Here is a 26,924-nt window from a genome sequence, read left to right as displayed (position 1 = left end):
GGAGAAACTAACTTTAGAATGAATTGTACAAATGCATAGTAAAAGCCAAATAAAATTGGAAGGAGCAAACAAAAATACCGCTAGTTCAAAGAGAAAAAAAAGAGGAGGTGGAATTGACTTGCAAAGAACTGTCTTTAAAGTATGGGACACATTTGTCACTGCTCAATGATCTGGCCAGCTGATGAATGGATGTCCTTACTTGATTCAGATTGAGCACACTTCCCCCAAACCTGGCTTAAGAGAACTACTGGAAGACTCATTTTAGAAACAGAGGCAGGCACGGTAAAAAAGAAAAAGATAAAACTGCAGACTGGCCTCAAAAGTGCCTCCCTGTGTCCTGTAAGAAATACTATTTTACAAAGAATGATGCATTCGTTTTCACTGCCAAAATAGATAGTTTTTCCCAAATAAGACCCAAATTGTTCCTTCAGCAACATATTATGCCTTCATAGGCATCTCTGTGCCATAGATTCCATGAAAGCATAAACAGGAATATAATCCTTCTAGCCAATGCATCTGTAATGAGAGTCAGAAGCACTGGATATTAAGCCAGAAGGAAAAGGAACTGGAGCTACCCTATGAAGCGTAACCAAGAAATTTCTATTCATTAAACTCTGAATCTGAGACTTTCAAAATTATGTGTTCAAAAAAATTTAGTCAGTCTCCTGCTCCCTCTGCTGGACTGTGTCCACTTATATTTCATAGAATCAGAGTCATATAATGGCCTGGATTGGAAGAAGCCTTAAAGATTATGTAGTTCCAACCTCCCTGAAGTGTGCATACTTGTAACTTCTTACCTTCAGGCTCTTTTTCTTCTAACTAAAATACATTGACAACTGAACTACATGAAATAATGCAGTTTATTGTAGTTTTATTATGTGGTCCAAAATTATTATGTTCTTATAAAACAGTCAACACACAATAAAATGAAATACTGTCAAGTAATCAAAAGAAAACATACCGTAAACACTGATTAATAAAAATTCCCAAAAGAAAAATACCCAATAAATGCCATTAAAATTGTTGTAGAGGTATTTGTTGTTTAAAACCATTTAGTTAAAATGCAGGCAATAGAACTTCTGATTAAAAAAAATAAGTGACCTGAGTTGGAAAACAACCAGAAAAATCAAAGAGATGCAGGTTCTTACCAGTTCTTTTTTTCATTATGAAATTAGAATGCAAAATAACAGATCAACAACAACAAAAAAAAGCCCTCTCTCAGTCCAGACAGGCTTTGCTACAGTTCAGTGCTCAGCCCCAGGGCAGGAATGAGGAAACACTCCACGCAGGTCAAAAGCTCTGCTAAAGTCAAACAATTCTGTATGTTGGCCCTTAGTCAAAACAAGGTTCCTCAAACAGCCATGGAATGAGCTCTTGCTTGTGAGGCAGTTTTGCTTCACATCAGCTGAAAAACAAACACGAAATATGTAAAAATCTATTTCCACCAAACTGAAAAAAACACAAAGATCCAGGTTATTAAACTTCTTCCCCCTCTGAAATGAGAGATAAAACCAATACCTGAGGAGCATCAAGTTCCATTCATGTTTGGATGAACTGTGACATCCCAACATGGTCAGTCAGTGCTCCATTCAAGCATAAGCCCTGCACAGCAATAACTTGGCAGAGTTTGCAGAAATAGTTCTTCCCAGGGGACAATGGAAGATGAGAGGGGAAAACAGAGGAGAAAGCCACTCTGCACGGGTGTTTTTGAAGTTAAAATAGAAACTATTTTTTAACAGAATATGAAGCAACAGCTGATTCCCATTTCTTGGGAATTGCAGTCACAATTCCCATGGCAAACCAAAAGCAAGCACGTGTTAAGCGTCACTCTTGTGAGAGTGAGCGCAGGAAGGACATAAGGGAAGGGAAATATTATTGTACCTACCAGGATAACCTCCAACATAAATGGGATTGTTCGTATCTGCAGATGTTGACTGGATGTAGGGATTATCAGTGTGAACCAAATTCCCATCAATTACCAGTGAAATGTGATGTTTGCTTTTGTTTGCTTGAAGCTTGTGCCATTTCCCATCACACAAACTATTTGTGCCTCTTGGTACATATGTAGCTGTTATTCTGCCAGCTCCATTGTTGACGTGGAATAAAACCTGTACAAACAGCCAGATGCCAGTGAAGATCTAAGTAAGAATACATGAACTAATCTGCCTAGATAAAAGCACAATCACGCTGGTGCAGAGGTTTCTGTTTTAAATGTTTGGCAATATGCAAGGTTGATGTTTACTTTGATGGATAGAGTAGATCCCTGTGAAAGTGGTTTTTAAAATCTAAAAGACTTAGATCTACCTGTGCAATGGTCCATTGATACGCTTCACTAGGGATTTCAATGTTTCTTACAAATACAAATCAAGACGTTTTCACAGAACCTGAGACTTCAGAAATCTGAAAGAAGATTTACTGTGTCTAACTGAATAGAAAGTAGAATGGAGTGAAAGCACTTGTCATTGCCAATAAATGTATTGATTTTTTTCATGCATTTATTTTTCAAAGCAGCTGACATTTCCTCAACTCTGTGGTGAGGATTAATATGTAAGTATTAACTGGGAAAGCATGTCCCACAGAAACACTGATATTTAACACTGTCTCTAGCTAGGAAGCTTTGAATAAAAAATGAGCTATTTCTGCAAAAACAAACACTTAAGAGCAATCAAGTGTATATTTTTTATGCAAGAGGTGACTGGAGAAGTATGTGTATTGATTGTTAAAATGTTTATGGAACATAATGGCCAGTAGAAGTAGAGAATGAGTTAATTGCTCATGAATATTGAAGAAGAGGCTACAAAACAGTGTGCATTGTATATGTAATATTTTTTTCAAGGACAAGGATAGCTTTATGGCAGAAAAAGTATTAAGCCATAAAAAAGATATATATTTGGTCTAACATACAAGGTATGTAGTACAGGAGGTCAGAGGAGCTGCACACTAACATAAATTACACTAATTAAAAACCCTAAGAGTTCCAGTTACTTCTGCTAATCGCACTCTATCATATGATGGCAATGAGAAACCTTGAGACTGAAAGTCTGTCCCATATTCATTCTGTGGGAAGTTGCCTCCATCACACTTCACTGGTGTATATTTCATGCACTCCAAGAGTTTTAGCCTCCCAGTTTCAAACAAGCCTTGTGAAATGAGTGTGCCTGCACAGGGCAGCCTACCTTGCCATGTACAATCTCCAGTCCAATGGCATCAACCTTGGCACTGCTGACCCCGAGAAGAACCCCGTGCACCGCTGTCGTACGGAACTCCAGGGTGATGTTCACGTCAGACCTCACTTTGTAGCCTTCTCTGACTGAAAAGAAGTTAAAAGTCTCTAGCAGAAGACGTGGAACCCACAGTACAAAGTAAAATATATACATCATTAAAAGGTCTAAAAATCTTGTTAATTATGCTGCTGGAATATGACTTTGCAGAACCTCTGGAAAACAAGTTTTCCAAAGTCATAATTCGTATTTTGTACTGGAAAAGATAAATTCCCAAATAAGTTTTTCTTCATTAATTCAGATTTAATCCATTCTATCTCATTTGTAAGAAACAGTACAGAACACAAATGTCATCCTTCATGTTACTTCAAGTATTTTGTTTTCATATTCTTCAACAGACCTTAGCATCATGAACATGCATATTCTTAGCTGAAGAAAGATGTGGTTCGTTTCTTTCCCAGTGCTAAAATCATTAGCTCTTTTATTTGTGCAAGATAGCCCTTTGCAGAAATGACCACTTTTGGATGGATGGAGTAAAGGGACTCAGTTAGATATCCATATGTAGGGCATGCCCTCACTGTGTGAGGAGTCTGTTAATTACACACAGTTCCGGTAAAGCCCAAAAGGAGTGCGTTTCCATTAACGTTAATTCAGTAACGTACTGTGTTCATCTAATGACACTTACCAAGGGCAGCAAAGCCACTTCCATCAAAGAAAGTACCATCCTGCACTGTTTCATAGCATTTATTCACAGCAAAGATGGAGACAGGACTCTCCTTGTCCACTTGTTTGCTATTAATTGTCATGCTACCAATGCAGGCAGGAATACTGTGAGTAACCTGAACACATGGAAATACAAGAGATAATGTTTAGTATAAACTGCTGCAATGCTCTCTTAGTGATGATGACCTGATGTTATTGTAGATGAAATATTATCTGAACAAAACACAGCAGAATCTAAAATATTTACACAATTAAATTTATATTATTACATATAATTCTGTAAGGTACATAATGTCTTAAGAGTCAAAAGCAAATAGTTTAGCAGCAGAGTATACACAGTCTGTAATATACAGAAAGAACTGTATTTGCCTGACTGTGAGCAGGGATACGCCCAACAGTAAAAGCATTCCAAACATGCTTCAGCAAATTAATGAGTAAATCAAGGTTTTGTATGACATTTTGCAAGTGCTCTTCATCAAAAAGATTCATCTGAATCACTCCAGAGGGTGATTGGACACTGGAACAGGTTCCCCAGGGAAGTGCACCAGCCTGACAGACTTCAAGAAGCATTTGGACAGTGCTCTCAGGCACATGGTGTGATTCTTGGGGTGTCCTGTGCAGGGCCAGGAGTTGGACTTCAATGATCCTTGAGGATCCCTTCCAACTCAGGATATTCTACAATTCCATGAGAAACATTATCATCATCACTGGAATCCTTGTTGATATAATGGGCTGCACAAGGAGGAAGGTGACAAAAACTTGCCCTCTAAAAGCCTGTATTAAAATATGCTTTAATCTAAAGACAGGGAAACCCAGTCTTTCAAAGATATTTAAGGCACCTAATTTCTGTTTGAATGCAATAGGACTCGTATACCAAAATTAATATGTAAGTATTACACATATGTAAGTACTACATATCTGAGATTGTAGGTCATGTTTTTACCTTATACTGTGAAAGACAGGAATTTATATTCTTTATCCATTTTTAACAGAGAAACAGAATGAAAAAAAGTTCTGTTAAGGGCTATTACTAACACACAAGGATACAAGCTGTTGCTAGAGTCATTAAGCCATAGAAAGCTAGAAAGATTTATCTGGTAAAGGGTCATTACTTTCCTTGTTGCTTCTTTCCCTGGATTTGCTGCACTAAGCTCATTTTAGTCTTGCAAAATGCCAGAGACATTCCCCCACCCCAAACCTTCTTACATTCCCAAGATTCTTTGGCACGTAGTCTAAGGGGAGTCCTCCCACATAGAGCTTTCCTTCCACATCCAAGGTGCTACCATCTCCCAGAGCATTGACTGCTACCAATTCCTGTCCATCCACAATGATTGTGCCTTTTCTTTTAACATATTCTGTCTTTACCTGGAAAAAAGGAAAGCATGTGAACATAAATGAGTAAGCTAAATTGGTTACCTAGTCATCATTTGCCACAGAAATAAGCAAGACAATTGTTTAGTGGTTGAACTGCTATGGTATTCTGTTCTCAGGCACCCTCTTGAAATTCTTCCTGAGGCTGACACCATTTCTGAATGCAACTAAGCAGTTAAACAGCTTCCTTGCCTTCCCAAGGGCTCACAGTGATTTCATATCGTCCTGCCTAAGGCTTTCAGTGTTTTATCATTTCTTTAAATCACCAGTTTATTGCCTTAGGATATGAGTACATCACCGAATTTGGAGAAGGGTGTTCTGTGCTGGTCTCCTGCAATTATTGTGCTGCCCAACAGCTGAGCCATCTCAGCTCTCTGAAGTGCACATTCTTATGCTGTCATTTTATGATGGGCAGTGCTATATTTGCTATAACCAAAAAGCTGCCCAGTTCTGCCCATCTTGTTCGCTCATGTCCCTATGCTCTTCTTGCCCTAAAACAATTACTCACATGTGGCTGAGGGAACTCAGCTAGCCATTTATCCATCTCTATTTACTTTTAGCCCCACTCAGAATCATGACGAGGTTCAACATGAAGTTTCACGAACACTGGGCTGGTAAGGGGATAAAGGAGTAAAACAGGATGGTATGAGCAGAGGGCAGACAATGAAAGAAGTAGTGCTTCTTTCAGTAGCAATGTGTATTAGTTTACATTGATTGCAGAGGGACTGCAATGATCACCCTCACCTGGGAAGTGGTGTGACTCAGCCTTAACCTCTGAAGAAGGCTGAAGCTCCTGCTTTTATGTCCAGGGTAGTCATAGGTCAGCTCTTGTACAGAATGTGCTCATCTCTTAAAATGTGGATAGTGTCAGTGTGAGTTTTATGTGAGTAAATGTAATTTTAAACATGCAGCTGTAAGTCCTGGAGCATTCTTCCTTTCAGGGTAGGCAGCAGAGCTTGACTGTGATATTTGACAGACGTTCACATTTGCTTTCTTCATGTTAGTTTTTGCTGTTTTTTCTTCTGCTGATTATTTATAAAAAAACAAAAGAACTCTGCTGATTCCCAAGGCACCTAGGAAAGCTGGCAGCTTTGTGTCATCAATCAGATGTTGTCCCACAGAGTTAAGGTTTCACATATGGATAAGGGAGGGGAAGCATAGCAGGATGAATATTGTCATCCTCACCTGCCTTTAGGAAAAGTGTTGTCCCTCTAAAACTTAGTTACTTCTAAAACTCCTCTGAACATCCCAGTCACTTCTCACAAAGAAAGCCAGAGCCAGTAGCAGCTGGGCTGCTCAGAGGAACGAGGCCAATAGAAACTGATGCAATCTTTGTGCAGAAGGCCGTGAATGCTACGTGACACCTCCAAGCTGTAGACATAGTTTCTTCTCAAACTCTACTCAAGTCCTGCCCCTGGCTCCATTCATTTAAAATGTTCCCCTTTCTCATCTTGCCTCAACCAAGGAAAGGAAAGACAGTGCTTCCCTGTTGTCACTAGCTGCTGTGACATGGTCAGGTAATAAGTGGGAGAAAAGAAAAACTGCACCCACAAATCTCTGTCACCCTGTCACACACTGAAGTGCAGGTCTTTGGTGACGTAATGCATTGAAAGCTCTCTGTGGAAAACGTCAGATTTTTTACACCTCTCTGTTAGGTCCTTCTCTGTTGAAGATGACCATTACTACACAATTGGTGAACTATTTAATTCCTAAATAGTTTGAGATACTTACAGTAGTTGGAAGATGGATTTGATGTACAATTAGTGACAATTTTAAAAGGAAATTATTATCAAATAAAAGTTTTCTGAATGACTTCATGACTGGGTTAGAACCAGTTTGCTTTTGCAACACAGAAAGCATACAGATAAGGCAGGCAAAACCCATACCAGTACCTCCAGGGAAAAAAAATGGAGCACAAGATTGGCGACCACCTACCGTATGCCATTTTCCATCACTGACAACAGCAGGGTGAAGAGCTACCGCTTTTCCTTTGCCTAAATCAAATGAGAAATGGAGCTGTCCCCCATAAAGCTGTAGGGCTGCATAATCAACCTGGTTTTGGTGAGCCATGTAGTAAATCAGGCCACTGGAGGCAAAGGTTCTGAGATTCAGCTGGACGGAAAGTCTAGACAATAAAAATTCAGTGTTACTGAAAGGTATTTCTTCTGCAGTGATGAAAAGCTTTTCTGGACACAGAGAACAGCCTGAACCAATTTATTATAATGAAAGGAGATTTATTATTACAAAGGCCAGAAAAGTAGAATTTGGGTTGATTCTAAGAAAGCGTGACTTATAATGTATTTAATAATGGAAATCAGTGCTGTACCTGTCAGAAATAGAAAAGGTGCTTGTCAAAGAGCGAGATGAACTTTAAGAGGAACAAGCGCAGCTGTTTGTGACTGCAGGCTTGCCTGTTGCCCCAAGAAAGGACCCCATTCCCGGATAACTTTATGGCATCCATTACTATTAGCCAGGCTTGCTAGGAAATAATGGCCACAATGAGAACAGAGGGAGGCTTAAAAGGTAGAGGAGATGAATGAGCCATTTATTATGAAGACAACAGGTTCAGACTACATGGCATCAATCCTCTGCAATGTCCTTTGCTCAGTAGCTGTAACAGAGAATGGCTAAAAGGAAAAACCACTCTTTTCTCTATGCCTGCAGAGACTTTCTGAGTTGCAAGAAGCAATTACAAGTGACTTGCAGGCTGTGTGCTGGCAACCTTGTTGGGAGCCTCTCAAACAAGTAAAAGAGGCAGAGAGGCTATCACACATTAAGTCTCAACAAAATGATTTTTCTCAGTAGTCTTGTCTCCTTCAAGTACACCTTCAAATATGGAAGATGCACTTGCAGAAAATAGAGAGGAGAGGGTGAGATGTTATCTGCATCAGACAAAGGAATAGGGACCAGATGTGAGCTCAGTATGTGGTAAAAAGAAATCAAAGTACTTACAGAAGGTACAGTGAGACTCTTAAATCTGAGAGAAAAAAATTGCCGAACTCTGATAATGAGTTACTGAACTTGTGATCACTAACCTGGGATATGATACTTTCTTCCATGAGGAGCCCACAGAAACCTGAAGTGAGGGCCATGTTCAAATCTGGCAATGCAGTGATCAATCATGAAAACCATCACTGCCCTTCTTGTAGCTCAATACAAAATAACAGTGTGTGCATGTGTAATTCAGGATATACTCACTTCTTCCTGACAGCAGACTGATCGAAGAGCAGGGTCAAGTGGCTGCCTTTGGCAAGTCCAAACTGATGAGCACCTTGGACATGATCAGGCAGTTCATCTTTTGCACAAACTACCTGTTAATGAAATGACTTTACCAACAAGAACAGTATCAGGTGCTGCCCAGCAACTGTTGAATGACAGTGTGCCTGCATAGAGCTTTGCAGAAAGCAAAACTGAGCCGCAAGATAACCACGAAGTATACAGCAAAACATCAATTAACTAAACTCACAAGCATTCCAACCTATATTCAGGCTCAAAAAGAACAAGTTCTAATGATTAAGCGATGTCTTGTCGACAGCACCAGCCTTTTCTACTGAGAAACGTTTGTAGTTTGAGATATATTCACTATTTTTCTTAATTGATAGCTCTTTTGATAACTAATGCTGGAAGTACAATTTCAGTATGAAAATCTTATAGCTTTGGTAGGAATATTTTCCCATTTTGTGAGGACACACATTTTTGTTACGATTTGGAGTATGGAAAGCTGAGTAACAGAGTATGAGTCAAAGCTATACTTTAGCTCTAAAAAGGACAACTTATTTCTTTTTATAGTCACAGTTGTATGTATGAAACCTTGCTTTTTTATAAAATCAAATGTATAAAATCTTTCTTTCTGTTGCCACAGGAAAATGGTTTCAGGATGCTTTGGAAACCCTTCATTATAAAGATATGCAGCTGCAGGAGGAGAGAAGTAATGCTGCCTTCTCTCTTGGTAACAGGCACTGCGTGAGAGGAAACAGGTGCCGTGCAAGCTGCATTCAGACACCGTGTGTCTCTCGAGTGGTTTGTGCCTCCTCTTTGACACAGAGCAGAGGCTGCATGTGTGTGACCAGGAAAATGTGAATGCAGAGCTGCACAGCTAATGCAAATCTCAGCACAGTCCCTTTGGCAGGAATACACTAAAGATAATAGTTACTGTCAAGTCCTTCTGTTGGGAGATTATCATTCCACTTTTTCTTTTCTTTTTTTCTGTTGCTGCTGCCTGAACAGTGATAAACCTAACTACATTTCCATTGCAAATGGCCAACAGTCTGCTACAAAGGTTAGTATCTGTTTTTCTGTAGGAAATAATAATTTCAAATATACATCTATTGAGCCATTCCATACCACAGAGGAAGCAAATATACACAGTCCCTAATTTGATAATTCTCCACAAAGAAAGGACAAAAGCGGCAGCAATAAAACCTTGCTGCAATACATACTTTTTTTGTATCTGTGAGAGGTCTCAGGGGAACTGGTAAAGCCTGAAGTTCAGGTTGAATTGCAGTGCCTGATGGCTGTACAGCTGGTTTATGCTTCTCTGACAGGAAGCAGCTGTCCATATCCACGTGTTCGTACTTCATGGAAGTGGTGAAATATAAAAGCCTGTATTTTTTTTTAGAAAATACATTTTAAGAGGTGCATTTCTACTTATTTCCCAAGCAGAAGGAGAGTATTTTTCAAGGTCTCTCAGTAGTAACAGCAGAAAAGGAAAGAAGAGGCATCTGTGACAAACAGATTGAGAAGTGGCAAATAATCTGTCCACAGAACAATATGAATCTGCAATATTTTTGGAAGGCCATTCTGTCTGTTACTACAGATGAAATTATAGTAGAGAAAGCTGTGTTTTGTGCAGCATCTCTATAAACATTAAAGACATTTTTAATGCTATTTAGAAATATAGCTGGTAATATCAATTTTCTGGCTGTTATAATATCCAGATCATGAGTATCATGCATATCTTATGTTAAAAATCAGGCAAATGGAAGTGTCATGCAAGAGATCACAAACTACATGTAACGATTACTACACACGGTTTTCCCAAACAAGGCAGTTACCCCTCTGACTTACTCCTTGTTAAAAATAAGGTTGCTGATACAGCCATGAAAGGAGCCAGCCATTTTTAGCCCTAAGATGCCCTCTCCTGCTGGAATGCCACCAGCATAGAAGTTGGAAATATTAATGGGGCTCATTTCTGCTGCTGAACCAAGCCTCAGTTCTGCAGGTTTACTTTCATCCACCTGTACAGTTATGATCCTGAAAAAGATAAAGTAGGGAAAACATTCAACAAGGTCTTAGAGAGTCATTTTCAGATGAAAAGCATTCCTATCAGCCTCAAAATGTCCTCTTCTAATAAATAAAGATTCCATCACTTTGATAATCCTTTCAGTGTTTTAAAACTGGAAGTTCCTCTTTAGATGATTTTTAACATGCAAAGTGGTGTGAAATATCTTTCTAAATTATTTTGATAGCTGTGTATCTTTTTGCTAATACTACTTAGTATGCTTGTACTCAAGTGCCCCAAACTGTCTAGAGATTTTGAGTGCTTTTAGCTACACCTCTATCAGTGGCTGTATGCTCTATACAATTACCATGTAAATCAGAAAATCTGCATTGACAGCAGAAAAACACAGCCCTGATTATCCCACCTAATAAGCTAGCAGAGGCAATTCCTCAGAGAGTGCAGTGAACTGACAACAACATACAATAATTAAACAGGTAGTACTCTTTGCAGGCACATGTACCTCTTATTCCGAATTAGGATGACAGAGTGTTCTTGTCCATCACTGTATGTTCCATTAGCAGACTGAAGAACTACTTTCCTAGTACTTGCTCTATCTCCAGCATTAACATGCACTGCAAGATGACCATCAATCAGCATGATGGAAAAGAAGGGCTGTAGATTTAATTAGAGGATTAATTTTTAACTATAACTCAATTCTCAGACACTCATTTAGTGTTTAAGAAGAGCACACATGGGAAAAATTTACCTCCAACCTTGTTGTAAACTTTTAAATGAAACTCAAAGACTAGTAGGAATTGTATTGGTACCTCTTAGAGTGCAAAGCCTTGTAACAGCAAACACAAAAGCTGGACATTTCTCTGGTCAAAATAACTCCAGTTGAAGTGCAGGGTTTTTTTACACACACACACACACTCACTAACACTCCTCTCTTAAGAGCAGGAAACAGTGACATTTTGTGTTTGGATTCTAGAAGTTCCAACTGTCTACCGGATACACAATAGCAACCTGACTTGATTTTACAAAATAAAAATGGCAAAAACAACCCCCCAGAAATCTTTTTTTTCAGTACTTGCCAAGTGTGCTTGTCTTCGTCGTCGCTTTTCCAGTCCCCTGCTGAGTCCAGCAAGGATGATGCCACTGCTGTTCTTTGTAGCAAAAGTTGCCATCAGTTCTGACTCTGGGCTTAAGGACTTAGGTACCAACTCAATATATCCATTGTTCATGATGCTGACACTGTGAATAGGCTATTTTATGAAGAACAGAAATAATTACTGTATTTAACCCTACATAGTGTACAGTAAGAAAAAAAAGCAAATATGGATTAGATTACCTTAGAATTTTTAGAGATAAATCCATTTCAACTCACTGTAAACACCACTATTCACTAGTTCATAAAAAGAAAGATCAGGTCACAAAACTTTAAAGTTTCCTACCTCCAATACACAGCCTTTTCTTACTCCATATGAATTTCTATGCAAGTCAAAGGTGGAACGAGATATTTCCAGATTCTTGATGCATCCCACATACATTCTACTATTAAGACCTTTCCTGAAACATAAAACAAGGCTTTCTTTCCAAGGAGTAGTATTTGAAATCTCTTGGGAGAAAAGATTAATTTCTCTTCAATAAGAAAGAGAGATCTGTTTTAAAGAATGCAGTCTGTCTGGTGTAAGTGAAAAGAGACGTGGTTTAAGTTTTACTCTCACATACTAAATCTGGTCTTAAAAATAGTCAAGAAAATGTGTTGCCCAAATGAAAACACACAAGTGTGTAATGCTGTGTTGACAGGTCAGGTCTTTTCCCAAAACTTTTAGGTGAATCTTCAGCTGAAATAAAATAGATTGTGTGAAAGGGTAACTGTAGCTGTCTACTACGCAGTATTTATTTTTCATTTTTCAAGTCTGGAGGATGCCTAATTTGGTTCCCGGTTTAAGGCTGAGAAATCTAAGGCTGTCCTGCCATAATCCCTTACAGGCTGGTATGCCAGCTAAGATTAACGAGTCTGAACTCTGTAATAACTGTGCAGAGACCAATAATGTACTAGAATTTACCTTATTGTCAAGAGCGTGCAGAAAGTTTAATTAGATTTTCTCTTGCCATATTTACCTTTTCACTGTGAAGCCAGCGGAAGAAATGTGACTTTGCAAGTTCAGTACGGATGTGCAATGCAAAAAAACCCATAAACTAGAGACACGCTATAAAATATGTGTTTGCAATGTTTTCTGTTATCTGTTCACAGTTGTTTCTCCTCTGTTCTAAGTTATTGGATTACAGGAATTCTAAAGTAGAACTTTTATCCTTAAGGATAGTTTTGCCCATAAATGCCATCTGGAAAACGCAAGGCTCTCACAGGTAGAGATCAAAGGAGCATCATTGCAGACAGCAGTGGTGAATGCTTGCCCCAAAGAGCTGCTGTGGCAGCTGCTGTGGTGGAAATCACCCTTGAAGGGGGGAAAAAAATATTTCTGATCTGAACTGCAGTGTCAGACAGTGGAAAGCAAAATACCAGAGTTTGAAGTCTAAGGTCAGATAGTTCTGTGGTATACATGGTCATAAACTAGACTTCAGAATTCACTGATTTTCTCTCATTTTAGTGGAGATAGAGTGTGTAAAGGTTTTCCCCTCGCCTTACAAGAGTCTTAGCAAAGGTGCAAAAGTCAGACACTTTACCTCAGAGGCCTCGATCTTGGCAGCCCACCAATGAAGATTGGGTCCTTATCAGAGCGGTTCAGGTCTGAGGCAACTCCAGGAGATTCTCCTTGCTTCGTTTCTTTATAATTAAGGTTATATGCATCCATGACTGCCAAAATTCCTGCAAAGAAAAGAGAGTAAAGATCTGGAGAAGGACCCATTCTGCCCTTTTGGCAATCTTGTCCGTAATAAAGGAAAATGTAGTCATTGACTCAGACATGTGTGGACAATCTTCTTATTTTTAGAATGAGAAATTTATTGTACTTCCAGCTATTCTGTTAATCTCATTCATTCCTCTCTGCCAAAACCAAATCTGGAGTGGTCTACAGGAAAATAGATACATATGAGAATATGTTATAACTATTAGCATGTATGCATTCTTGCCGAAAGACAGGCCCCCACAAAACAGTTGTAATATTAAAATGCAGAAGAGAAAATGTGATCCCTCAGCTAGAGACTTGGACAAAAACCTTGCAGTCTTTAAAGCCTGTTGGTATGTTTTCATCCAGCAGTTTCTACACTACCTGCTCTTTATGAGATGTGCTAAACCAAGCCCAAGATTTACACTTTAGTCCTTCTAAAAGCAAAGTACCATAGGTGGGGCTGCTAAAGAGACTCCATTGGAAGTGATCAGATTTGGTTGCAGTGATGTTCCCTGCAGCTATCTTAGATATTTGTATTTGTAAATGGGCTGACACCTGGATTTTTCAATCTGTAGCCTACCTTGCTTCTTATTCCGATTGAAGGAGATTTTATACCATGTTCCATTGTTGTAATGATTGTCAGTTGTAAGAGCAAGAGGTCCTGAACCAAGATCAACAGTCAGCCTCACTTTGCCATCAACAAGCTCAAGGGCCAAGAAATCTCTCTGAGAGGAAGAAAAAAAAGACCCAAAACAAACAACAGATTACATTCCTGGAAATAAAATCTTCCTACAGAACGCATCCCTGGCAGGTTTGGGCTATGTGTGGAAAAGATTTTGTAACTCTTGTACCTGGACTATTTGTTAGGCCCAAGATGCTCATCTTCACTATAATTAGGAAAATTAAGTTACAAGTATCTCACAAGGATGTATTTTTGGTTTCTTTTCTTATTATTCTTACTTAAATGCATTGTAAAGTTTGATTACTCAGCAGAAGAAGGGTTAAATAACCAAGTCACATTTCCCTGGTTTTGGATGAAGTTGAAAGTAATTTGATTTGACACTTAGCATAATGATCAAACACTATGATGTTCTTCCTGCAAGAAGCAAAGGCCTTCCTCACACAGTAAAAAAGACTTTCTGAATTGCATTAAAGGTACCCCCTCTGAACTGTAAAGCTTAAATCAGATATTATTGTGCAGTGTATTCAGGCAGTGAGTACATAAAACAAATGAATAATGCAGTGACTCTGAAAGAATCTGTATCCAAACAAAGCTTTTCCTTCCATCAGGAGCAGAAAACCATCATCTAAGTATGCAGTAAACTGTATGACATGACAATGAAGGTCTGGTGATGGGTCTGCATTATGTTGCTTTTGCAGGAGTTTAATTTGTTTCAGTTTACTGAATTCTCATCTTACAGATTTAATTCAATATGGTTTTTCATTATTATGTTGTCCTTCTGCAAGCTCAGTTCCAAAACAATTTTACATTCTGAAAATGTTCCTTCAACTGAAACAACTAGTTTGTCAGCCTTACTGTTTCCTTTTCTATCCTTTAGTTAAGTAATCATTAATTTTAGTCTAAAATAATTAAATTTTATTCTAAAATGAAAATAAATTGTGAAGAATTCTTTTCATTGTTTAATTTTGCCCTTAGTTTAGGTGAGTATTTGCTCTAATCAGTTGTCTCTAGAGTTCTTGTCTTTACTCCTTTGGCTTATGATGCCAATCATAGGTGAAGAACTACACAAAAGCAGTAATATGGCCTAATATAAGTAAGCTGAAAAATAAAGCAAGCAAGAAACCACAAAATGATCTAAACACAGTTTACGACAATTTAGGAATCTGATCCATTTTCTTACAGTGCCATTTGAAGCAAGATACAGAAGAAGCCCATTTGGCGAAAAGGTGCTGAAAAATATTATTATTTGAGTCACTGTTGAGCGGAGTGCCTTCTGCACAACTGAGTATCCACTGCCATCAAAATGGAATGAAGTGTCCTCATCCTGTGGGCTACAGAAGTAGAAAAACAATATAAAAATGTTAACTGAACACTTGTGTTTTCCCAGTAATTTTTATATACAATGTAAGAAAAGTTAGATCATAGAATCATAGAATGGTTTGGGTTGGGAGGGACCTTAAAGGCCATCTAGTTCTAAGCCTCTTGCCATGGGCAGGGACACCTTCCACTAGACCAGGTTGCTCAGAGCCCTATCCAACCTGGCCTTCAACACCTCCAGGAATGGGGCATCCACAACTTCTCTGGGCAGTATGTGCCAGTGTCTCACCATCCTCACAGTAAAGAGTTTCCTCCTAATATCTAATCTAAACCAACTCTCTTTCAGTTTGAATCCATTCCCCTTTGTCCTGTCACTCCATGCCCCTGTAAAAGGTCTCTCTCCAACTTTCTGATCAGCCCCCCTTAGGTACTGCTCAGTCAGTGCAGCCCCCAGGCAGTAACTTAGAAAGTGTGGGAAAATACTTGAATCTTGATGCAATGAATAACTGAAGGATTCCAGCCAAAGGCTGCTTTCATTTTAGAACTTCACAACACATGATTTAGCCATGGGAAGGGATGCACACAAGATAAGTGTTCTTCCCTTATATAAGAAAATAAAAGCCAAACTAAATGACTTCCTAATGGAAAAAATAATTGTTACAGCATACACCCTCTAAATTAAAACATGTCATCCATTTATCGAAATGCTCTACATAATTGCACTTACAATACATGTTCTATTAGCCCCTTTCCCTGCAGTACAAGACTTGTAAAAAATATTTCATACAATCAAGCAGCACCCTCTGCTGTTTCTACATGAAATATTCTGCAAAGGGAACATGGACAAGCATATTTCTTTTCAATTCCTTAAACATAAAAACAGTGCAGTCTGCAAAAGTTACCAAGCTCAGTTGCAACACTTTTGCTATGGTTTCTTTTTATGAGACTGCTTTACACTGCTTCTTACCCTAGGAAAGAATAAATTTGTCCTAGGGAAAACTACTGCAAAGCAAAGATTCCAAAGCATTTTGGTTTACTGGTAGTCCCTACTTCCAATGCACAAAATAGAGGGTAACAATAAAACTCCTCTGAGAAAGTGATTAAAAAATTAGAATTCCATACAATGAAGTTATTGGACACCACTGGCACATTCAGATTAATGTGCTCAGAACTGTAAGGTAATGATCAGTGAAACACTGCAAAGTCTGAGCTTGTTATTTTTAGCTAACACAAAAATTTAGTACTACAAATGTAAATTATTCTAAACCTGTAAAAAAAAAAAAAGAGAGTGAGACAAAATACCTTCCAAAACAGCCATTGCACTTGCCCTCTCTTTCTATGTAGTTCCAGAGCCCAACAGATTTGCCATTCAGGGATGCCTCTCCTAAGCACCCTTTAAAATGGGTCACCTTAACAGCAGGTGATTTCTATAAGACAAGAAATACTTCATGAATATAATTAATGTTAAGTACTCTGAAAATTATGCAGCACAATTTTTGCTTGGTTGTTTTCCTTGAGCTTTAACTTTGTTAGATATAAATCATAATAAGAGAACAACATGTTTTAGCATAACTATGAACAATTATCATTCAAATAATAATAGATTAATACATAAAAAAAGTAAAATAACTATGTCCTTGACCTACTTACACATCTCATGGCATGAATAACAATTGCAAACTAAAAGAAGCCACGGAAGAAGCAAACAAAATCCAAATTCATTTTATAATGTCTATACCTGGTGCATGCACAGACAGCCTGTCCTGGTTAAAACTTTATGCAAAAATTTCCAGGGAAAATTAACTTCAGGATACTAGAAAACCCTTACAGCATCTCTGCTTTATTCTCAGAGTACCTGGCATTTCTTGATGAAGTAACAAAATCATGAATTATTTCTAACACAGAAGTATTTCTCAAACATGTTCAAAACAATTAACAGAAGGCTGATCTCAGAATTTAACCTTGATTTGCCCTCCAAGTCCTCCAACAAACATTAGGGTGGACTTGTTAACATCCAATACGCTCGCTGTCCCCGGAGACGTCCCAGATTTAGGTGAAGGCTTCTGATCCGAGTTCACTTCCTCTATGCTGAGTGTACCTGTTTTTCCAAACCTGCCAAATACAAACACTAATAAATAGTCTTAGAAATCATCAGGCTTAATCAACAAATACTATTGGCTTCTTTTTTTAAGGACACGAAAAATCTCATCACTGAAAAACTCAGTGGATGGTTTGTGTACAACACTTATGACATCCTTGTTTTAATTACCTGGTGGCATGTATTCTGTGCCATTTGTTGTTGTTGATTTGAAAATCAGGGTATTCCACTCTTGTTGAGCCAGAGCCCAAATCCCAAAGAAGAGCTACCTTACCACGTCGCATCTCCACTGCCAGGAAGTCTGTCTGAGAAACAGCAGAGCCTATTCTAATTCATGGCATCAAATGTGTATTTTCACCAGCAACATGGAGAAAGTCTTCCCAGATTCATGTCCCTACATCCCATATTACAGGAGCTGACTTTTAGCAAAATCAGGATTTTCACTCACTTCTAATGAAACAAAACTCCCTCAAGTTATATGCAAGTAGGTGAATATTTTCATTATATATATATAAACATGAGATGCACAGATACATAGATGTATAGAAATATACACTTCTGAGTATATGTGAGATGACTTACCAGTCAGTCAAAAAGTACTATCACATGACAGCATGCCACAAGGAGCTAACAGCTGTGCATTTATTGGGATTACAGAAGGAATGAAGAGGAGAGCAGTGTGACAGTGACCCATCATGCTCCCTTTCAAGTGGGTGGATGCACTGTGCTCATGAGGGCCAGCTTCAAGAAGTTTAGCTGTGTTACCAAGCAAATCATCTGATACACTCCAGAATGCCATATGAAAGGATCACAGAGAGTGTTACACTGCTGTGGTTAATGCACAACACAGGAAAAGGAAGGGGCAGTTTCATCACAGGGCCAAGAGGCAATGGCTAAGGAATCTGGTGCTTTTATTCTCTACCTTTGAGAATCTCTGGAATCATCTAAGGCACAAAAATACTTACATCCCTAGTGAACACATCTGTCTGCAAGGGGCCTCACTTGGTTACTTAGTTTGAAACCAAGTAAGAAAAAACCTATCTAAAATTTTTGACTGCCATCATTTTCAGTAAACGTACACCAGAAACTTACCTTTCCATTGCTACCCAAGTAGAAAAGGAGGTTATCTGGTTCAGCAGTTTTCACATTGAGTGTTAAGGTGTTGTAATTTGTAGATGAAATCTGGGGTTGGTAGGCACGAATGCAATCTCTGTCTGCTGATACTGCAACTTTAATCTGGGGGGAAAAGAAGCAAATGGAATCCAAACAAGTCTCAGTGTACACAGCACACATTTCTGAGTATGTAGTTAGCTTCTGACCAACAAACGCAAGCCTTTTGCTGAGATACTTTCATGCAATCTAAGTATTGCCACCTGGGTTAGATTTTTGCAATCTTGTAGGTATCACTTGATAAAGAGATTCACAATAGAAAAGAATGAAATCTGTCTTAATACACTCACTTAATTAGGAGGTTTGAATTAGTAATTAAACTATTCAAATACATCAGACAATAACAATAAATCTTGGGTCAGAAGGCCATATATCAGTAAAAAGCCACGTCATAATATCAGAAAATAAGAGATACAGAAATTCAAAATGTTTTAAAAATAAAGGAAACCATTTCTAGTCTTTGCTGAGAGAATTTTTTTTTAAACAAATTAAGAAGGCAGACTGTCTGCAATAATTCTGATTACTTCAAAATTGTAGCAGTTTACACAACATTAAAAAATTAATTTGTGAATATACTGCAAGTTCAACTTTCTAAAAATTAAATAAATCGTATTCCCTAACTCTATTGACCACTTTTTAGTATACTGATAAAATATTGATCCAAGCTAAATGCAACCAAGCATCCAGCAGCTTGGTGGTATAACGACAGAAAATCCCTTTTAGCAAGAGAAAAGCCTTAATTCCATTAACTTCATGGGATATACCTGTAACTACTAAGTGCATATAGCGCATGTGTGTGTATGCATGCATCTGGACACAGATACATCAAGTTTCTCTTGTACAGTAAAAAATTACAAAAAAACCCCAACAAACAAACAAAAAACCAACCAAACAAAAAAAACCCAAGGAAAAATACAAACAAACAAAAACCCCAAACCAAAACAAACAAACAAAGTGCCTAACCCCCACACACCCCCCAAAAAGAACAAACTCCTACAAATTGGAAAAAGGGATTTTGCTAGTACTTCTTTTCACCTTGCCAGGAACCTCTGTGGCTTATGACACCTCAGAAAATACCATTCCCTTTTTTTATGCAGTGGATTCATTAAGTTTCAGTGGACTGTGACAGAGGAGCAATAACCATATAATTAAGAAGATTTGCAGAAAGAACTGAGTGCATTCTGTTTTGTTAAACAAAACCTCCCTAAACCTTACAATAACATACCCACACTTAAGTCAACAGCATACCAAAAACTACTCATTGCAAAGCCATTTTCATGTTTCTCTCACAGTCTAATGACATCCATAGTACAGTTGATTCACTTTTGCTGTCTTTAAGGGAGAAGCAGAGATTTGAAAACAAGTACACTGTCTTAAAGCACTCTGGATGATCAGCTGCTTCTTGCAAAGAACATACGAACATGACAGGCCATAAATGCAAATTTATTGATAGAATCAACACTCTTGATAAAAAATTGTAGTGGTATTTGATGTTATATGCGGGCACCCCACATCAATCTCTAAATAACCTCAAAAATTAATATCTTGTACTAAAGAGAACAGCAGTGCCATCCCCCAGCTTGTCTCTTTCTCATCAAAATCTCTCATGACTGCTTTCTGACATACTGTGTTTCATCATTTTTATAGGAAACAGGAGGAAACAGCAGATAAATTATTAGGTAGCTGTTCTGACAAACTCACGAATGCAGTAAGAAACTTGATGCTAAAACCTTAAAATGTACCAACAGCCCTGCCAGTATGCTTTTTAGCATCAGTCAGTGCTCTTTGGACTTCACTGAGACTCCACAACAACAGCCAGGTACTTTGAAAGTAAATTTTCGGCTCCTTATCTCAAAGAACCTCCCTGCTAAAAGTGAAAAGTCATTTAAGTCTGGGATGATGGAACTTACAGATGCTGCCTGCTTCCGGGCCTGGCTGATAAGTTCTTTAATTTCAGACAGGTTTCTGTTCAGGTTCTCCTCTAGCATTTTCAAAGGTTTGAGTCTATCCAATAAAAGACTTGCTTGTGCTTCAACTTCTTTAACTTGTTTTTCAGCTGTGAATGCTGTGAAAACATAAAAGAGATGTTGAGGCAGGGTGAAAGCGAAATGTACTGTTCATGGCTAAAATACCTAGTCAAGGTAGCCAGTTTCTGACCATTTTGGTTTCAGCAATTTTAAACATCAGTAAGGGATATATATCCCATGTGAATCCTCTATAGGTCTCTTTAAAAAAGCAAGCATATTTTTACTGAATTAGGAAGAAACTCTCAGCCCATCAGACTCATATTTAATGCCTGTTAAAATTGAGTATTGGTACTGCTTCTGCAAGGAGTGACATTTCTACAGAGCAAACTTACCAGCTTTTGATGAATCAGTTATGAGTTCACTTGTTTTCCTCAAAGTGTCATTAACTTGGGACAATGTAGAGGATGTATTCATTAGCTTTTGACTGAAATCCCCAAACTGACTTAAATCCACCACAGAACTGATGTTTGCAGACACAGCCAGCTCCTTCACTTCAAGCATGTATTTCCTGGTATCTGAAACACAGTTCCCAGGTCAAAAAAATATTCAAAACTTGCATGCATACTTGTGACTAGCAAATGCCTGGGTTCCTAACAGCAGCTACAAACATAGTCAAAATACTAGAAATGCTGTCAGTTACATTCCTCTCATAGTAAGAATTGTATTTTTGTTTGTTTGGGGAACTTGATTCTGCCTATCTCAACAGGAGGTTTGTATGAATACATCAGGCTCACAGTGTTTTAAGTCCCCTAAATGAGTGTTGGCACCCAGAGACACTCATCTGAGACTTAAGTTTTGAATCCTATACAAAGCTGGTGAGAAAGAAGGTCTATTACACCCTCTGTTTTGGGCTACAAGCACCAGTTTACTGAGTGCACCACTCCAAATCTCAGCCTGCCCCTTACACCTTCTGCCCACACTGGTGGGAAGATGCTGTGGCTGGCAAAAAAGGCCTCAGTTAGACCTTCAAGGATCCTTCTTCACCACCCTCTACACAGAGAGCAATGCCACCATGGATCTCTGACCAGAGGGGAAAAAAAAGAGACAACTTCAAGAAATGTAACAACAAAGCTGAAATCAAACAATGTTTGATTCAAAAATGTGAGCTGAGGAGTACACTCCTGTGATTTTAATGACTTAATTGTCAATGTGTAGCTTTACATTAGATAGCATGCTGCAATTCATATCCAGTGTAATTTCATCACTACTATTACCCTTTAGCATGAATTAAGTCTCTGAATTGCAAAATGGTTATTTTAAGGTTTGAACTTAACATTCTAATCCAGATTCACAGTAGACTCAAACAACCCTAACAATAGATCTTAAACAGTGTTTTTCTAACTTAAAACACATTATTAAGATTGGCAAAGTATTTCAGACCCTCTTATTCACAAATTCAAAGCAATTTTCTCTACTAGTTTCCATGAACTCTAGGTCTTGCCTTTATTCAAAATAATGACTGAAAAAAGGAATTTTTTCATCTTGGAAAAGCGCAGAAAATAACTGATTTTAATCAGTTAAGTGAAGTCAGCATTTACAACAAGAAAACATTTACATGCAGACTGTAAAATCCATAGATTAGTATAAACAATTTTGAAACAAGCCAGAAAAGAAAGTGAAATCTCACAGTTCCATACATAAGTTTCTCCGCATGTGGGATTAAATATTCTATAACTTCACTCTCCTTTCATATCAGTGTAATTCTATTTCTACCAGAGCCCCTCCTGATTTACAGCAATGTGAAATGTGAATCAGACTACAGACCCAATTATGTTTAATGGATTTACTAAAAAGAATGTAAAATATTTAGGAGGCTAAATGAAGTCTCCAGTATAGTTTATTGCTAGGTTTCTGCAATCAGATAATGAACAGGGTTTCATTACAATTGTACTAGAGAGTTCTGTAATAAGGAGAATGCCAATATAAATTTCACTTACTGTTAGGCAATACTCTGAGTGTCAACAGAGAACCATTTAGTTGGTTGCCAATTTTATTAGTACTTTCCTGAATCTTTTCTACCTTTTTGTTCAACCCATTCAATCCAAATAGAAGTCCTGTTGAAAGAAATAACATATGCATAAACAAATACCATACAACCCACACAAAACCAAAATATAGGGATAAGAATCATTCATTTATCTCATCAATGGAACTTTTTTTTCCAACAGAAAGAGCATTTTACAAACAGGAATGCAAAATGAATGCAGTATTAATAAATAAGCTCCTGTGGGCACCATTCTGCTCAAAGCTACCCTTTTTGGCCAATTCCATGAGACTGAGCTACAAACATTGTGAGGAAAAGGCTGTAAGATAAAATTATTCCATGATTTTGAACCCTAATAATTTTTACTGTGTTCTTCACATTTTATACTATGTAACAGGAGCCAAAGAAGTGGGTTTTTTCTACTTATTTGTGATCTGTTTGCAGAATCCTCTCATTAGAAATTAAAATATGTAGAATAGAAGGAACAAAAAAGGTATGTAATTCTGTCCATCTAAATTACATAAAATTTATACATATTTGTAAGCCATTGGTATTGCAAGACAAGACCATTTTACAGATACAGTTTACCTCTGTGAAACATTCCCTTTCTGTCCAATTTTGTCAAAAAATTTCACTAAGGGCCTGCTTCTGCTCCTACATAAAGCCTTCGCTCAAAATGCTTTTGAGTTTTCATGGTGTAGATTTCAATGCCTTCCTGGTATCTTTGGAGTAATAAAAAAATCAAAAGTATTTTTGAATTTATGGAGACAAAGAAATTCAGCTTGTTTTTGTATTTCAGCCGTCCAGCAGGAACAAGTAAAAAGGATTAGGATTTAAACATGTCATCTTACATACCTGTGTCATCCATGATTCATTAAATAAAAACAAATTAATGGAATTTTCAAGAATTTGGCTTTTTCTTTCTCTACTGAACAATCTCTACTGATTTAATTCATAAAGTTTGGAAAAAACAGCCATTGCAAGTATTGCTTATAGGTAAATGTGGTAGAGTGAAGGATAAATTTTTAAATGTTTACAGAGAAAAATTATATTCTTACCCAAAAAAATGAGAATACTGTGCAAATCCGTAAAACATTAATCTTAATTGCATGAAAATATGCACAGTCACATATATATTTACCTTAACTTATGCTCATTAAAAAAAAAAAAAACCCTACACAAAAAAGACAAATCAAAAAAAGACTAAAAAAAACCCAGCACAAAACAGAAAATAGAAAAAAGAAATAGAGGCAGAAGCCTGAATTCTGTAGAACTGACCATCACTTTTTTTCTTCAGATTTTTGGCTTCATTCTGAAATTTGGAGCTAAGCAGTAGAGCTTCTTTTCCCAGAAGACTGAAAGACTCCTCTGGCTAAAAGACATAGACATCAAGTTGCCACATATGAAAAACAGAAATTCAACTGAAAACGTTTAAGTATCTGCAGACACCTACTTAAAGTTATTGACCATTCTAGTTATTTATGAGCTATTCTATTCATTACCCTACTAAGTATCAATTAAAAATAATACAAGTTGCTATCATTTATCCAAGAATGTGACATTGAATCTCTTTGTGATTTAATAAAAAAAAGAGATGGCTATGAAACAAAACCTGCAAAATTCTAGTTTCAATACTGGTAGTGATTCAGTGTTGTCTTTTGGGAATTCTACTTCCAGGCCTAATTCAAAATTTCCAGCACTGAGCAATTTAAGGTGAGATATTTCAAAATCACAGTCTTAGAAGCATTCTTTTACATTTCTCCAACTGAAAAGATCTGGAAAAACACCTTGAGGGATTCATGCTGTAGAAAGCTTTAGTAAGACAGAGTGCTATATAATAACATACAAGCTCACGAAAGAATGTCAGCTGTTTTGATCGCTGTCATGTAAATGCATTATCACACATTTGCTTCTGCAGGTAAAATGTGCATGATGAAGAAATGTGAGGGGGGAAATAAAATAATAGGAAACTGTTAAGATCAGACTGGGAACTGGTCGGGTCTTTTTAATCTACTGTTTCAGTAGCAATCTGATAATCTTGGAAGGCAGCGGGATGGTAGATGAGACATAGACATATATTTGGTTATGAAATGTCCTCTACTAAGCAAAGTAGCTGTGGTTGGGAATATCTAGATAGAAATGGAAGAGGGATAGGTCAAATAAGGAGATCGTTGAATAATTCCAGAGGTGGAAGGGAGCATTAGAGGCCTGGGAATTTAAGTTCTACAAGAATACATATCAGATGACTGATATAAACCCTCACAGAATCAAGTCCAGTCCAGCTAAATGTGCATTAGACATTAAAAAGCAAACAAAACAAAGGGAAAATGGTACTGTGGTAGAGAGAAAAGGAAGGCAAACAGAACTTGAAATGTGTTATCACTACTGTCTTGGAGTATGGATTCAGGATACAGTACATACTACTTGGTAGGACAGGCTGCCATCAAGGACATGCCTCCATCAAGAAGACTCACGTTTTCAGCAAGTGCAGAAACAATTAGAACAAATATTCTAAAATGAGAAAGGTGAAGACATAAATTAAAACACTAGCATTGATACTTACAAAATCCAATGATACTTACAAAATCCAAGGGGCCATTCACAACTCTAGATGCATCATCTGCCAAACTCTCTGTTCTTTCAATCACACTTTTAACACTGGAGTGAGTGTAGATAGCAGCAGTTGTGTTCAAAGTCACATTTCTTACTCTAGAGAGGCCACTAAATAGACAATTAACAAGCAAATCTGTTTTCAATCAAGCACTGAGTTCCATGTCTTCAATTACAACATGCACATCTTTCCAGAGTACATGATGCACTCTGAAAAAAAACAAGCACACCTTGCCCAATGTTGCATAAGGGGCTTTAAATTCATTCTTTTGAACTGAAAAAAATCAGTTAAAAGGTTTTCTTCTTGCAGAGCTATTTCTATTTTGTTAGCTGTTGTTCTGTTTTGTTCCTTTCCATCTCTTTTTTTTTTTCTTCTATTTTGTTCCCTTTTATTTATGTTAATTTTTTCAATTTATAAAGACCCTTAGAACAAACAAATTATATTGCCTAAACAGAACAGGAACAAGCCCCTATCTGAAGCTCAAAAACTAAGTACAGATACAGAATCTAGGTAGAGATTATAAGTATCTGAAATTTAATCCATAGTAAATTTTGCTTTACTGAATTTATCTGGCTGTGGGGAAGTCAAGAATTGCTTAATGTTACTCTGAGCAAAATTTTCTGGTTTTAAACTTAAAATAGATGTCAATGTTCCAATCTGATATGGTTTAACTTTAACACATATCTGCAGACTTTAAAAGACAAAACAACAAGCATCCTAGAAGGATTCCTTGGATAGAAGATTAATTTCCATTGAATTAACAGGAATGACTTAGCAACTTTCAAATTCTAAGAGTGCATCTGAGTGGGTTTGAAGTTGCAACCCACTCATTTCTGCAGAACACTTTGAAAGTAACAATAATAGAGGCATAGTAAGAATAGCTTCTTGATCACATTCCAAGATATATTGCCAAGAATTTTTCATATGTAGACCAGATGCTTTTCAAGCTATGCCATGATATACTCATTGGGCATTTAATAATTCACAATTCACTGTGTAAGTCAGCCACATGAAATGCAAGACTAACCAACCCTCCTCCACATCATTTCATAAAGTTACACGGCATTAAAAGTAAAAAGCACTTCAAATTAAATGAGGAAAAAAAATTGATCATGAAATCCTTAGGGTTGGAAGGAACCTTTAAAGATCATCTACTAAAACTTCCCTGCCATGGACAGGGAATTCAGCTAGTGAATCAAGCCTCTCCCTATTTATATTAAATCTGACACTAATGTAAATCTCATGATTTCATTATTCTTGAGTTTATCACCTCTCTAGTGTATCTGCAAGTCGTTGGAACTGGGTGGCATGTTCCTCTGCTCTGTACACCAGGTCAAGCACTCCTCTCACAGACATCTGCATCACCAGCTCATCCACGTGATGCCTCAGTTTGGTGCTCCACAGGACTAACCCATCCTGGTGGACTTCCACGTTCTGCAAAACAAAATGTTTCCCTTTTTTTTTCACTAGCAAAATACACTTGAGAGTCTCAAAGAGGATGTTAAAACCTGAGGACTTACAGATGTAGAGTTCTTTACATCTTGGGCAAGAGCAGCAGCAGCATTAACTAGGACCTTCCCTTCTTTAATGAGCATGCTCGAGATTTCTTCACCTTCCTTTATATTTAGCTTTTTGTCCTGTAGC

The 26,924-nt window shown here is 37.6% G+C and overlaps 1 protein-coding gene across 2 annotated transcripts in view; it reads right to left on the bottom strand.

The window, feature by feature from the left end:
* Positions 1-842: 842 nt before the first annotated feature.
* LAMA1 (laminin subunit alpha 1) overlaps positions 843-26,924 on the bottom strand; it is a 100,207-nt gene continuing 74,125 nt past the window's right edge. For both annotated transcript variants that reach the window (XM_048289305.1, XM_048289306.1), the window contains 26 exons: positions 26,801-26,917; positions 26,551-26,714; positions 25,252-25,390; positions 23,948-24,041; positions 22,623-22,739; positions 21,018-21,200; positions 20,569-20,723; positions 18,581-18,724; positions 17,660-17,793; positions 17,352-17,502; positions 16,693-16,817; positions 15,254-15,404; positions 13,972-14,116; positions 13,228-13,369; positions 11,991-12,105; positions 11,631-11,801; positions 11,057-11,208; positions 10,383-10,568; positions 9,755-9,917; positions 8,514-8,626; positions 7,251-7,440; positions 5,151-5,309; positions 3,907-4,060; positions 3,177-3,310; positions 1,886-2,108; positions 843-1,405 (listed from right to left, as the gene is read on the bottom strand). In XM_048289305.1, coding sequence (XP_048145262.1) covers positions 1,245-1,405; positions 1,886-2,108; positions 3,177-3,310; positions 3,907-4,060; positions 5,151-5,309; positions 7,251-7,440; positions 8,514-8,626; positions 9,755-9,917; positions 10,383-10,568; positions 11,057-11,208; positions 11,631-11,801; positions 11,991-12,105; positions 13,228-13,369; positions 13,972-14,116; positions 15,254-15,404; positions 16,693-16,817; positions 17,352-17,502; positions 17,660-17,793; positions 18,581-18,724; positions 20,569-20,723; positions 21,018-21,200; positions 22,623-22,739; positions 23,948-24,041; positions 25,252-25,390; positions 26,551-26,714; positions 26,801-26,917 — 3,882 coding nt within the window. In that variant the 3' untranslated portion in view covers positions 843-1,244. The remainder of the gene's footprint in view (positions 1,406-1,885; positions 2,109-3,176; positions 3,311-3,906; positions 4,061-5,150; positions 5,310-7,250; positions 7,441-8,513; positions 8,627-9,754; positions 9,918-10,382; positions 10,569-11,056; positions 11,209-11,630; positions 11,802-11,990; positions 12,106-13,227; positions 13,370-13,971; positions 14,117-15,253; positions 15,405-16,692; positions 16,818-17,351; positions 17,503-17,659; positions 17,794-18,580; positions 18,725-20,568; positions 20,724-21,017; positions 21,201-22,622; positions 22,740-23,947; positions 24,042-25,251; positions 25,391-26,550; positions 26,715-26,800; positions 26,918-26,924) is intronic.

The sequence above is a fragment of the Corvus hawaiiensis genome, chromosome 30, assembly GCF_020740725.1.
Source record: "Corvus hawaiiensis isolate bCorHaw1 chromosome 30, bCorHaw1.pri.cur, whole genome shotgun sequence".
Taxonomy (NCBI): Eukaryota; Metazoa; Chordata; class Aves; order Passeriformes; family Corvidae; genus Corvus; species Corvus hawaiiensis.
The sequence above is the reverse complement of the archived record's forward strand: the minus strand, read 5'-3'. Positions and strand labels throughout refer to the sequence as shown.